Source organism: Oncorhynchus gorbuscha, linkage group LG02 (genome assembly GCF_021184085.1).
Source record: "Oncorhynchus gorbuscha isolate QuinsamMale2020 ecotype Even-year linkage group LG02, OgorEven_v1.0, whole genome shotgun sequence".
Classification (NCBI taxonomy): Eukaryota; Metazoa; Chordata; class Actinopteri; order Salmoniformes; family Salmonidae; genus Oncorhynchus; species Oncorhynchus gorbuscha.
In genome coordinates, this window is record NC_060174.1 from 73,756,022 (window position 1) to 73,769,644 (window position 13,623).

General features: G+C 39.8%; 1 protein-coding gene across 1 annotated transcript; it reads left to right on the forward strand.

Annotated features, from left to right (window-relative positions):
* Positions 1–4,297, forward strand: LOC124009353 (tubulin polymerization-promoting protein family member 3-like). Its single transcript, XM_046321073.1, has 4 exons — positions 1–159; positions 2,414–2,605; positions 2,722–2,875; positions 3,034–4,297. Exons 2-4 carry the CDS (start codon positions 2,415–2,417, stop codon positions 3,223–3,225), a joined length of 537 nt encoding a protein of 178 aa, XP_046177029.1. The 5' UTR covers positions 1–159; position 2,414; the 3' UTR covers positions 3,226–4,297.
* Positions 4,298–13,623: the final 9,326 nt, after the last annotated feature.

The window sequence follows — 13,623 nt, forward strand, 5'->3', positions numbered from 1 at the left end:
CTCTCTCTCTCCCCACCCTCTGTTCTTCATCTCCCTCCCCTCTCTCTCCACCTCTCTCATCATTGTGAAGGTGGTGTGAGTGGCAGGGCTAGGAGGAGGACACACAGCATTAGCACGGGCATCCCCAGCATCATCACTCAGCATCCCTTCACCTAAAAGGTAAACATGTCTATATTTATAGTTCTCCTGTACCGAGTCTATGGACCAGAAGAGGTTCAAACACAATGCATGACAGACAATCATAGAAATGAGAAGCCATTTGTTTGACATAATTTAATGTGCTCACCGTCCTCTTTTCGGTTGACGTTTATTTTGTGCTTTCAGGCATCTTTACTAGACTCCGTTGTCATTTGAAATGAACATACGTGTAGACATACATACACTGAGTGGACAAAACATTAGGAACACCTGCTCTTTCCATGACATCAACTGACCAGGCGGATCCAGGCGAAAGCTATGATCCCTTATTGATGTCACTTGTTAAATCGACTTTAATCAGTGTAGATGAAGGGGAGGAAACAGGTTAAAGAAGGATTTTTAAGCCTTGAGACAATTGAGATGTGGAATGTGTGTATGTGTGCCATTCAGAGGGTGAATGGGCAAGACTAAAGAGTTAAGTGCCTTTGAACGGGGTACGGTTTCCTGTGTGAATCAAGAATGGTCCACCACCCAAAGGACTACCAGCCAACTTGACACAATTGTGGGAAGCATTGGAGTCAACATGGGCCAGCATCCCGTTGGAACGCTTTCGACACCTTGTAGAATCCATGCCCTGATGAATTCAGGGCTGTTCTGAGGGCAGAAGAATGTGTTCTTAATATTTTGTACACTCAGTGTATATTATATGTTATGGGGCTATATTGCATAATGTTTGTGTTTAACTTGTGGAATGTTCCTGTACTGTAAAAGATTACTTCAAGATATAATAATATTTCTTTACATTTTGAATATCAAATGCTCCATGGCCCAGTTTTGGATAAAATACATAAAAAATACATGAACTTGTTACCCATCATACGGAATGGACAAGACCCATTATAAAACAGAGAAAGTGAGCAGTCTGGTGGTCTCATTTAGTGAAAATAATTGAGATATTTTCCCCAACAACAGGCTGTTCTCCAGTTATGATACATAATGGAACGTTATTTAATTAAGTAGCTGCCAGAGAGTAGCTGAAACAACAGTGACAGTTCAAGATGGGTGTGTGTGTGGATATGGGTGTGTGTGTGTGGATATGTGTGTGTGTGTGTGGATATGGGTGTGTGTGTGTGTGTGGATATGTGTGTGTGGATATGGGTGTGTGTGTGTGTGTGTGTGTGTGTGTGTGTGTGTGTGTGTGTGTGTGTGTGTGTGTGTGTGTGTGTGTGTGTGTGTGTGTGTGTGTGTGTGTGTGTGTGTGTGTGTGTGTGTGTGTGTGTGTGTGTGTGGATGTGTGTGTGTGTGTGTGTGTGTGTGTGTGTGTGTGTGTGTGTGTGTGTGTGTGTGTGTGTGTGTGTGTGTGTGTGTGTGTGTGTGTGTGTGTGTGTGTGTGTGTGTGTGTGTGTGTGTGTGTGTGTGTGTGGATATGGGTGTGTGTGTGTTCACCATAAGTCAGCGACCACAGCAGTCATTTCTTGGAGGGGCAGGGAATCAATCCAGCTAATGGATTTATTACAAACAAGTGAGCTTGTGAGTAATGCCCAGAAGACATGGTGTGCTGAATGTCTTGCCTTAACGACCAAATCTCTCCCAATAGTTAATACCTCATTTCCTGTTCGTGGACACACCGCGTCCTCCCAATGTTATTTCAATATTATGGCAGGGAACCTGGTCTTTGTGTGAGAAACAACAACCCTCTCAACTGTATTCCTTTCTCATACATCCCATCCTAAAAGTTGTACCTCTCCCTCTCATCATCTCTCTCTCTCATCATCTGCTTCTATCTCTCTCTCATCACCCCCCTCTCTCATCCCCCCCCCTCTCTCTCTCTCATCATCCCCCTCTCCCTCATCATCTCTAACCCTCTCTTTCTCATCATCCTCTCTCTCTCTCTCTCTCTCTCTCTCTCTCTCTCTCTCTCTCTTTCTCATCATCCTCTCTCTCTCTCTCTCTCTCTCTCTCTCTCTCTCTCTCTCTCTCTCTCTCTCTCTCTCTCTCTCTCTCTCTCTCTCTCTCTCATCATCCCCCTCTCACTCACCATCTCTCTTGCTTTCATCATCTACCTCTCTCTCATCATCCCTCTCGCTCTCTCATCCTCTCTCTCTCTCTCTCTCTCTCTCTCTCTCTCTCTCTCTCTCTCTCTCTCTCTCTCTCTCTCTCTCTCTCTCTCTCTCTCTCTCTCATCCCTTTTTCATCCCTCTCTCATCCTTCTCTCGCATCATCCCTCTCTCATCCTTCTCTCGCATCATCCCTCTCTCTCCCTCCCTTTCTGTAGAATGGCAGAGGGCTCAGTATCAGAAGCAGAGGTAGAGACGGCCTTCAAGAAGTTTGCCATTCATGGGGACACCAAGGCTACTGGGAAGGAGATGAACGGCAAGAACTTTGCCAAACTCTGCAAGGACTGCCGGGTTATCGACGGCAAGAACGTCACCGCCACCGACGTGGACATCGTCTTCACTAAAGTCAAGTGAGAAACTCCGTCCAGTTTCAAATCTCCACACTGAAAGATGCACAGTCATCTTTCTAGTGAGAGGGAAAACGAGAGGGAAAATGACAACAACATTTTGTGTCTATGTGTTTTAGGGCGAAGACAGCTCGTGTGATCACCTTTGAGCAGTTCAGCCAGGCCCTGTCAGAGTTGGCCCCGAAACGTTTCAAAGGGAAGGGCCAGGAGGAGACGCTGCAGCAGCTCTATGGCCTCATAGCAGGGAAGGAGCCCTCCAACGCGGGCGTCACCGTGAGTGTCTACCTGTCAGCAGCACACTGCCTGATAATACTGGTCCCAGAGAGAGTAAGAGTGTGTGTGTGTGTTTGCATATGTGTAAGGGGGTAAGTTCTTGCTTTGTATGCTCATCTCTCATTCTCTCTTTCCTTCTCTCTTTTTCCTGCTCATAGAAAGTGGCCAAGGCAGCGGCGGTGGACAGACTGACAGACACCACCAAATTCACGGGGGCACACAAGGAGCGTTTTGACGAGACTGGCAAAGGGAAGGGCAAGGCTGGGCGAGAGGAGATCCCAGATGCCAGTGGCTATGTGGGGGCCTACAAGGGCAAGGGCACCTATGAGGATAAGGTCAAGGAAGCATAGGCAGGATAGAGGAAACAGAGAGAGAGAGCTACTCAGACCCTACCATTTACCCCAAAGACCTCCTAAATACTGGACTTTCAATTAGAACTGAGAACTGAACAGGTACAGGAGGATGGCCTGTTCAGTCACTGGATGCCATAGTATCAGGGGAGGCCACCATTGTCAATAATCATTTCTTCTTAACGGACTTGCCTAGTTAAATAAAGGTTACATTTAAAACTGATAAATATATCCTCAGAGTTACAGGGTGGGGTTGGGGTGGTAGGATGGAGAGGGCAGGTGTAATGCTTCCAGTGGGGAGTAAACCTGAATATGAAACATTACCTGTATTAGTTGATAAAGAATAATGATTTCGTAGGGTTAGAAAATGTACTTAAATAATCTATATACTCCCCCTTCGTAAATGCTCCAGCCCAACCCCTGACCCCATCCCTCCCAGCTTTACTAAACACCTCAGTCAGCACACGTATTACTACAGGAAGTAACTCAGCTCCCTACTACAACAGGAAGTAACTCCACTCCCTACTACTACAGGAAGTAACTCAGCTCCCTACTACAACAGGAAGTAACTCAGCTCCCTACTACTACAGGAAGTAACTCAGCTTCCTACTGCTATACACATTGTGCCTTATCATTGAGGTTGCTTCTCACACTAATGCCCTGGTATTATGCACTTCTTTCACCCACATTCTTCTCAACTGATGTACATAGCTTCATCTGCTCTGCTATAATAACTGAATATTGGAAATGTAAATGGATGAATTAATAAATACATTATTAGATTAAGTAATAGATTAATGAATGGTGAATACATTCAAATATATATCAACTGTATCTGGACATTATAGTCCTTTGCTTGTGCTGTAGATTGGACACATGGAATAAGAGACAGATGAGTCCTCTCCAGCTCTGAGAAGATGAGAACACTGTCTGTTGGAGGACTGGGAGCCTCCTGACTGCACTGCATTGTTGTTCTGTCCTTCCTGATCACTGTCCAGTCTAGCTGTGTCTCCCTCTGTTCTGAAGAGCTGGAAAATACTATGTAAACGCTCAAATAAATCACTGAGCAGCAAATCAGACCATGTGAAAGAGTGATTTTTCTCTCTCTCTGTCACACACACACACACACCCCCACGCACACACAAATCTCTATCAATGTCATGTCAAAGTCACAGTGATTAGTACTATTCCTTTGGGTACTGCACACCCCTAAACACAGTATCTGTCCCTAATACCTTTACAAAGCCAGTCTGCTTCCTCTGTTATTAAGTCCCATACTGGTGCAAAAAGGCAACAAAGTGAATGAGGACCTCGGCAAGACATAGTCACCCCCTTTCTATCTGAGACCTGTGCTGAGCTGAAAGATGTGAGGTGAGACACATGGAATGGTGTTTATGGTAGTTGACTGTCCTCTGTAGTATGTTGCTATGGGTGGAACATCCCTCTGGGGTAGGTGATGAATGATGCTCTGCTTGCATGTGACATTCTATGTCATGTTCAGTGGGAGTGTGCTTTAGTGAATGTTCAGATCAGTTCAGCATAGTTAAATCCACTACTGTGTTATGAATGTACTTAAAAAGAAATGCCTTGTGTGTGAGGGTGTGTCTGTGTCGTGTTCTGTCCTCTCTCCCCGGTATCGTGCTGCTGTGTGTTTTGTAGACAGGATCTACTCCTGGAACAGCCTGGGACAACACTGTGAAAGACAAAGAACACAGAGGAAGTGTCTATACTGTATATAAGTGTTTATAATAGTCTGGTTTGAGTCTCAATGAGGATGTGTATTAGTGTGTACAGATTGTTAGTGTGTTAGTGTGTTAGTGTGTACAGAGTGTTAGTGTGTACAGTGTGTAGAGATTGTTAGTGTGTTAGTGTGTACAGGTTGTTAGTGTGTACAGATTGTTAGTGTGTTAGTGTGTACAGATTGTTAGTGTGTACAGTGTGTTAGTGTGTACAGATTGTTAGTATGTTAGTGTGTACAGATTGTTAGTATGTTATTGTGTACAGATTGTTAGTGTGTTAGTGTGTACAGGTTGTTAGTATGTTAGTGTGTACATATTGTTAGTATGTTAGTGTGTACAGATTGTTAGTGTGTTAGTGTGTACAGGTTGTTAGTGTGTAGAGATTGTTAGTGTGTTAGTGTGTACAGAGTGTTAGTGTGTACAGTGTGTTAGTGTGTACAGAGGGTTAGTGTGTACAGAGTGTTAGTGTGTACAGAGTGTTAGTGTGTTAGTGTGTACAGAGTGTTAGTGTGTTAATGTATACAGATTGTTAGTGTGTACAGAGTGTTAGTGTGTACAGATTGTTAGTGTGTACAGAGTGTTAGTGTGTACAGATTGTTAGTGTGTACAGATTGTTAGTGTATACAGATTGTTAGTGTGTACAGATTGTTAGTGTGTACAGAGTGTTAGTGTGCACAGATTGTTAGTGTGTTAGTGTGTACAGAGTGTTAGTGTGTACAGATTGTTAGTGTGTACAGATTGTTAGTGTGTACAGATTGTTAGTGTGTACAGATTGTTGGTGTGTTAGTGTGTACAGATTGTTGGTGTGTTAGTGTGTACAGATTGTTAGTGTGTTAGTGTGTACAGATTGTTAATGTGTATAGATTGTTAGTGTGTACAGATTGTTAGTGTGTACAGTGTGTTAATGTATACAGATTGTTAGTGTGTACAGAGTGTTAGTGTGTACAGATTGTTAGTGTGTTAGTGTGTACAGAGTGTTAGTGTGTACAGATTGTTAGTGTGTACAGATTGTTAGTGTGTTAGTGTGTACAGAGTGTTAGTGTGTACAGATTGTTAGTGTGTACAGATTGTTAGTGAGTACAGATTGTTAGTGTGTACAGTGTGTTAATGTATACAGATTGTTAGTGTGTACAGAGTGTTAGTGTGTACAGATTGTTAGTGTGTTAGTGTGTACAGAGTGTTAGTGTGTACAGATTGTTAGTGTGTACAGATTGTTAGTGAGTACAGATTGTTAGTGTGTACAGATTGTTAGTGTGTACAGATTGTTAGTGTATACAGATTGTTAGTGTGTACAGATTGTTAGTGTGTACAGATTGTTAGTCTGTTAGTGTGTTAGTGTGTTGTTTTGTACAGATTGTTGGTGTGTTAGTGTGTACAGAGTGTTAGTGTGTTAGTGTGTACAGATTGTTAGTGTGTTAGTGTGTACAGAGTGTTAGTGTGTACAGATTGTTAGTGTGTTAGTGTGTACAGAGTGTTAGTGTGTACAGATTGTTAGTGTGTTAGTGTGTACAGAGTGTTAGTGTGTACAGAGTGTTAGTGTGTACAGATTGTTAGTGTGTTAGTGTGTACAGAGTGTTAGTGTGTACAGATTGTTAGTGTGTTAGTGTGTACAGAGTGTTAGTGTGTACAGATTGTTAGTGTGTACAGATTGTTAGTGTGTTAGTGTGTACAGAGTGTTAGTGTGTACAGAGTGTTAGTGTGCACAGATTGTTAGTGTGTACAGATTGTTAGTGTGTTAGTGTGTACAGAGTGTTAGTGTGTACAGATTGTTAGTGTGTACAGATTGTTAGTGTGTACAGATTGTTGGTGTGTTAGTGTGTACAGAGTGTTAGTGTGTACAGAGTGTTAGTGTGTACAGAGTGTTAGTGTGTACAGATTGTTAGTGTGTTAGTGTGTTAGTGTATACAGAGTGTTAGTGTGTACAGAGTGTTAGTGTGTTAGTGTGTACAGAGTGTTAGTGTGTTAGTGTGTACAGATTGTTAGTGTGTTAGTGTGTTAGTGTATACAGAGTGTTAGTGTGTACAGAGTGTTAGTGTGTTAGTGTGTACAGAGTGTTAGTGTGTTAGTGTGTACAGATTGTTAGTGTGTTAGTGTGTACAGAGTGTTAGTGTGTACAGATTGTTAGTGTGTACAGATTGTTAGTGTGTACAGATTGTTATTGTGTTAGTGTGTACAGAGTGTTAGTGTGTTAGTGTGTACAGAGTGTTAGTGTGTACAGATTGTTAGTGTGTTAGTGTGTACAGATTGTTAGTGTGTTAGTGTGTACAGATTGTTAGTGTGTACAGATTGTTAGTGTGTACAGAGTGTTAGTGTGTTAGTGTGTACAGATTGTTAGTGTGTACAGATTGTTAGTGTGTTAGTGTGTACAGATTGTTAGTCTGCTAGTGTGTACAAATTGTTAGTGTGTACAGAGTGTTAGTATGTTACTGTGTACAGATTGTTAGTGTGTTAGTGTGTACAGGTTGTTAGTGTGTACAGAGTGTTAGTATGTTACTGTGTACAGTGTGTTAGTGTGTACAGTGTGTTAGTGTGTACAGTGTGTTAGTGTGTACAGAGTGTTAGTGTGTTAGTGTGTACAGATTATTAGTGTGTACAGATTGTTAGTGTGTTAGTATGTAGAGATTGTTAGTGTGTTAATGTGTACAGATTGTTAGTGTGTTAGTATGTAGAGATTGTTAGTGTGTTAGTATGTACAAATTGTTAGTGTGTACAGATTGTTAGTGTGTTAGTGTGTACATATTGTTAGTGTGTTAGTGTGTACAGATTGTTAGTGTGTACAGAGTGTTATAGTGTGTACAGAGTGTTAGTGTGTACAGAGTGTTAGTGTGTTAGTGTGTACAGATTATTAGTGTGTACAGATTGTTAGTGTGTTAGTATGTAGAGATTGTTAGTGTGTTAGTGTGTACAGATTGTTAGTGTGTTAGTGTGTACAGAGTGTTAGTGTGTACAGAGTGTTAGTGTGTTAGTGTGTACATATTATTAGTGTGTACAGATTGTTAGTGTGTTAGTATGTAGAGATTGTTAGTGTGTTAGTGTGTACAGATTGTTAGTGTGTTAGTGTGTACAGATTGTTAGTGTGTTAGTGTGTACACATTGTTAGTGTTTTAGCGTGTACAGTGTTAGTGTGTTAGTGTGTACAGAGTGTTAGTGTGTTAGTGTGTACAGAGTGTTAGTGTGTACAGATTGTTGGTGTGTTAGTGTGTACAGAGTGTTAGTGTGTTAGTGTGTACAGATTGTTAGTGTGTGCAGATTGTTAGTGTGTACAGAGTGTTAGTGTGTTAGTGTGTACAGAGTGTTAGTGTGTTAGTGTATACAGATTGTTCGTGTGTTAGTGTGTACAGAGTGTTAGTGTGTACAGAGTGTTAGTGTGTTAGTGTGTACAGATTGTTAGTGTGTACAGAGTGTTAGTGTTAGTGTATACAGATTGTTCGTGTGTTAGTGTGTACAGAGTGTTAGTGTGTACAGAGTGTTAGTGTGTTAGTGTGTACAGATTGTTAGTGTGTACAGATTGTTCGTGTGTTAGTGTGTACAGATTGTTAGTGTGTTAGTGTGTACAGATTGTTAGTGTGTACAGAGTGTTAGTGTGTTAGTGTGTACAGATTGTTAGTGTGTTAGTGTGTACAGATTGTTAGTGTGTCCAGAGTGTTAGTGTGTTAGTGTGTACAGAGTGTTATTGTGTTAGTGTGTACAGATTGTTAGTGTGTACAGATTGTTAGTGTGTACAGATTGTTAGTGTGTTAGTATGTACAGATTGTTAGTGTGTACAGATTTTTTGTGTGTTAGTGTGTACAGAGTGTTAGTGTGTTAATGTGTACAGAGTGTTAGTGTGTTAGTGTGTACAGATTGTTAGTGTGTTATTGTGTACAGATTGTTAGTGTGTACAGAGTGTTAGTGTGTTAGTGTGTACAGAGTGTTATTGTGTTAGTGTGTACAGATTGTTAGTGTGTACAGATTGTTAGTGTGTACAGATTGTTAGTGTGTTAGTATGTACAGATTGTTAGTGTGTACAGATTTTTTGTGTGTTAGTGTGTACAGAGTGTTAGTGTGTTAATGTGTACAGATTGTTAGTGTGTTAGTGTATACAGATTGTTAGTGTGTACAGTGTGTTAGTGTGTACAGATTGTTTGTGTGTTAGTGTGTACAGATTGCTGGTGTGTTAGTGTGTACAGACTGTTACATTTACATTTACATTTAAGTCATTTAGCAGACGCTCTTATCCAGAGCGACTTACAAATTGTTAGTGTGTTAGGGTGTACAGATTGTTAGAGTGTTAGTCTGTACAGAGTGTTAGTGTGTACAGAGTGTTAGTGTGTTAGTGTGTACAGAGTGTAAGTGTGTACAGATTATTAGTGTGTACAGATTGTTTGTGTGTTAGTATGTAGAGATTGTTAGTGTGTTAGTGTGTACAGATTGTTAGTGTGTTAGTATGTAGAGATTGTTAGTGTGTTAGTATGTACAAATTGTTAGTGTGTACAGATTGTTAGTGTGTTAGTGTGTACAGATTGTTAGTGTGTTAGTGTGTACAGATTGCTAGTGTGTACAGAGTGTTAGTGTGTACAGAGTGTTAGTGTGTTAGTGTGTACAGAGTGTTAGTGTGTACAGAGTGTTAGTGTGTTAGTGTGTACAGAGTGTTAGTGTGTACAGAGTGTTAGTGTGTTAGTGTGTACAGATTGTTAGTGTGTACAGATTGTTAGTGTGTTAGTGTGTACAGATTGTTAGTGTGTTAGTGTGTACAGATTGTTAGTGTGTACAGAGTGTTAGTGTGTTAGTGTGTACAGATTGTTAGTGTGTTAGTGTGTACAGATTGTTAGTGTGTACAGAGTGTTAGTGTGTTAGTGTGTACAGAGTGTTATTGTGTTAGTGTGTACAGATTGTTAGTGTGTACAGATTGTTAGTGTGTACAGATTGTTAGTGTGTTAGTATGTACAGATTGTTAGTGTGTACAGATTTTTCGTGTGTTAGTGTGTACAGAGTGTTAGTGTGTTAATGTGTACAGATTGTTAGTGTGTTAGTGTATACAGATTGTTAGTGTGTACAGTGTGTTAGTGTGTACAGATTGTTGGTGTGTTAGTGTGTACAGATTGCTGGTGTGTTAGTGTGTACAGACTGTTAGTGTGTTAGGGTGTACAGATTGTTAGAGTGTTAGTCTGTACAGAGTGTTAGTGTGTACAGAGTGTTAGTGTGTACAGAGTGTTAGTGTGTACAGATTGTTAGTGTGGTACAGATTGTTAGTGTGTTAGTGTGTACAGAGTGTTAGTGTGTACAGATTGTTAGTGTGTACCAGTGTTAGTGTGTACAGAGTGTTCGTGTGTTAGTGTGTACAGAGTGTTAGTGTGTACAGATTGTTATTGTGTACAGATTGTTTGTGTGTTAGTATGTACAGATTGTTAGTGTGTTAGTGTGTACAGATTGTTAGTGTGTTAGTGTGTACAGATTGTTAGTGTGTACAGAGTGTTAGTGTGTACAGAGTGTTAGTGTGTTAGTGTGTACAGAGTGTTAGTGTGTTAGTGTGTACAGATTATTAGTGTGTACAGATTGTTAGTGTGTTAGTATGTAGAGATTGTTAGTGTGTTAGTGTGTACAGATTGTTAGTGTGTTAGTATGTAGAGATTGTTAGTGTGTTAGTATGTACAAATTGTTAGTGTGTACAGATTGTTAGTTTGTTAGTGTGTACATATTGTTAGTGTGTTAGTGTGTACAGATTGTTAGTGTGTACAGAGTGTTATAGTGTGTACAGAGTGTTAGTGTGTACAGAGTGTTAGTGTGTTAGTGTGTACAGATTATTAGTGTGTACAGATTGTTAGTGTGTTAGTATGTAGAGATTGTTAGTGTGTTAGTGTGTACAGATTGTTAGTGTGTTAGTATGTACATTGTTAGTGTGTTAGTATGTACAAATTGTTAGTGTGTACAGATTGTTAGTTTGTTAGTGTGTACATATTGTTAGTGTGTTAGTGTGTACAGATTGTTAGTGTGTACAGAGTGTTATAGTGTGTACAGAGTGTTAGTGTGTACAGAGTGTTAGTGTGTTAGTGTGTACAGATTATTAGTGTGTACAGATTGTTAGTGTGTTAGTATGTAGAGATTGTTAGTGTGTTAGTGTGTACAGATTGTTAGTGTGTTAGTGTGTACAGAGTGTACAGAGTGTTAGTGTGTTAGTGTGTACAGATTATTAGTGTGTACAGATTGTTAGTGTGTTAGTATGTAGAGATTGTTAGTGTGTTAGTGTGTACAGATTGTTAGTGTGTTAGTGTGTACAGATTGTTAGTGTGTTAGTGTGTACACATTGTTAGTGTTTTAGTGTGTACAGTGTTAGTGTGTTAGTGTGTACAGAGTGTTAGTGTGTTAGTGTGTACAGAGTGTTAGTGTGTACAGATTGTTGGTGTGTTAGTGTGTACAGAGTGTTAGTGTGTTAGTGTGTACAGATTGTTAGTGTGTGCAGATTGTTAGTGTGTACAGAGTGTTAGTGTGTACAGAGTGTTAGTGTGTTAGTGTATACAGATTGTTCGTGTGTTAGTGTGTACAGAGTGTTAGTGTGTACAGAGTGTTAGTGTGTTAGTGTGTACAGATTGTTAGTGTGTATAGATTGTTAGTGTGTTAGTGTGTACAGATTGTTAGTGTGTTAGTGTGTACAGATTGTTAGTGTGTACAGAGTGTTAGTGTGTTAGTGTGTACAGATTGTTAGTGTGTTAGTGTGTACAGATTGTTAGTGTGTACAGAGTGTTAGTGTGTTAGTGTGTACAGAGTGTTATTGTGTTAGTGTGTACAGATTGTTAGTGTGTACAGATTGTTAGTGTGTACAGATTGTTAGTGTGTTAGTATGTACAGATTGTTAGTGTGTACAGATTTTTTGTGTGTTAGTGTGTACAGAGTGTTAGTGTGTTAATGTGTACAGATTGTTAGTGTGTTAGTGTATACAGATTGTTAGTGTGTACAGTGTGTTAGTGTGTACAGATTGTTTGTGTGTTAGTGTGTACAGATTGCTGGTGTGTTAGTGTGTACAGACTGTTAGTGTGTTAGGGTGTACAGATTGTTAGAGTGTTAGTCTGTACAGAGTGTTAGTGTGTACAGAGTGTTAGTGTGTTAGTGTGTACAGAGTGTAAGTGTGTACAGATTATTAGTGTGTACAGATTGTTTGTGTGTTAGTATGTAGAGATTGTTAGTGTGTTAGTGTGTACAGATTGTTAGTGTGTTAGTATGTAGAGATTGTTAGTGTGTTAGTATGTACAAATTGTTAGTGTGTACAGATTGTTAGTGTGTTAGTGTGTACAGATTGTTAGTGTGTTAGTGTGTACAGATTGCTAGTGTGTACAGAGTGTTAGTGTGTACAGAGTGTTAGTGTGTTAGTGTGTACAGAGTGTTAGTGTGTACAGAGTGTTAGTGTGTTAGTGTGTACAGAGTGTTAGTGTGTACAGAGTGTTAGTGTGTTAGTGTGTACAGATTGTTAGTGTGTACAGATTGTTAGTGTGTTAGTGTGTACAGATTGTTAGTGTGTTAGTGTGTACAGATTGTTAGTGTGTACAGAGTGTTAGTGTGTTAGTGTGTACAGATTGTTAGTGTGTTAGTGTGTACAGATTGTTAGTGTGTACAGAGTGTTAGTGTGTTAGTGTGTACAGAGTGTTATTGTGTTAGTGTGTATAGATTGTTAGTGTGTACAGATTGTTAGTGTGTACAGATTGTTAGTGTGTTAGTATGTACAGATTGTTAGTGTGTACAGATTTTTCGTGTGTTAGTGTGTACAGAGTGTTAGTGTGTTAATGTGTACAGATTGTTAGTGTGTTAGTGTATACAGATTGTTAGTGTGTACAGTGTGTTAGTGTGTACAGGTTGTTGGTGTGTTAGTGTGTACAGATTGCTGGTGTGTTAGTGTGTACAGACTGTTAGTGTGTTAGGGTGTACAGATTGTTAGAGTGTTAGTCTGTACAGAGTGTTAGTGTGTACAGAGTGTTAGTGTGTACAGAGTGTTAGTGTGTACAGATTGTTAGTGTGGTACAGATTGTTAGTGTGTTAGTGTGTACAGAGTGTTAGTGTGTACAGATTGTTAGTGTGTACCGAGTGTTAGTGTGTACAGAGTGTTCGTGTGTTAGTGTGTACAGAGTGTTAGTGTGTACAGATTGTTATTGTGTACAGATTGTTTGTGTGTTAGTATGTACAGATTGTTAGTGTGTTAGTGTGTACAGATTGTTAGTGTGTTAGTGTGTACAGATTGTTAGTGTGTACAGAGTGTTAGTGTGTACAGAGTGTTAGTGTGTTAGTGTGTACAGAGTGTTAGTGTGTTAGTGTGTACAGATTATTAGTGTGTACAGATTGTTAGTGTGTTAGTATGTAGAGATTGTTAGTGTGTTAGTGTGTACAGATTGTTAGTGTGTTAGTATGTAGAGATTGTTAGTGTGTTAGTATGTACAAATTGTTAGTGTGTACAGATTGTTAGTTTGTTAGTGTGTACATATTGTTAGTGTGTTAGTGTGTACAGATTGTTAGTGTGTACAGAGTGTTATAGTGTGTACAGAGTGTTAGTGTGTACAGAGTGTTAGTGTGTTAGTGTGTACAGATTATTAGTGTGTACAGATTGTTAGTGTGTTAGTATGTAGAGATTGTTAGTGTGTTAGTGTGTACAGATTGTTAGTGTGTTAGTGTGTACAGAGTGTACAGAGTGTTAGTG

What these genes read in the sequence shown, in the direction of transcription:
- LOC124009353 (XM_046321073.1), top strand. Translation starts at nt 2,415, where the DNA reads ATGGCAGAGGGCTCAGTATCAGAAGCAGAGGTAGAGACGGCCTTCAAG. An exon ending in ATCGTCTTCACTAAAGTCAA is followed by an intron (nt 2,606 to 2,721) that starts GTGAGAAACTCC and finishes TATGTGTTTTAG; the next exon opens with GGCGAAGACAGCTCGTGTGA. An exon ending in CCTCCAACGCGGGCGTCACC is followed by an intron (nt 2,876 to 3,033) that starts GTGAGTGTCTAC and finishes TCCTGCTCATAG; the next exon opens with AAAGTGGCCAAGGCAGCGGC.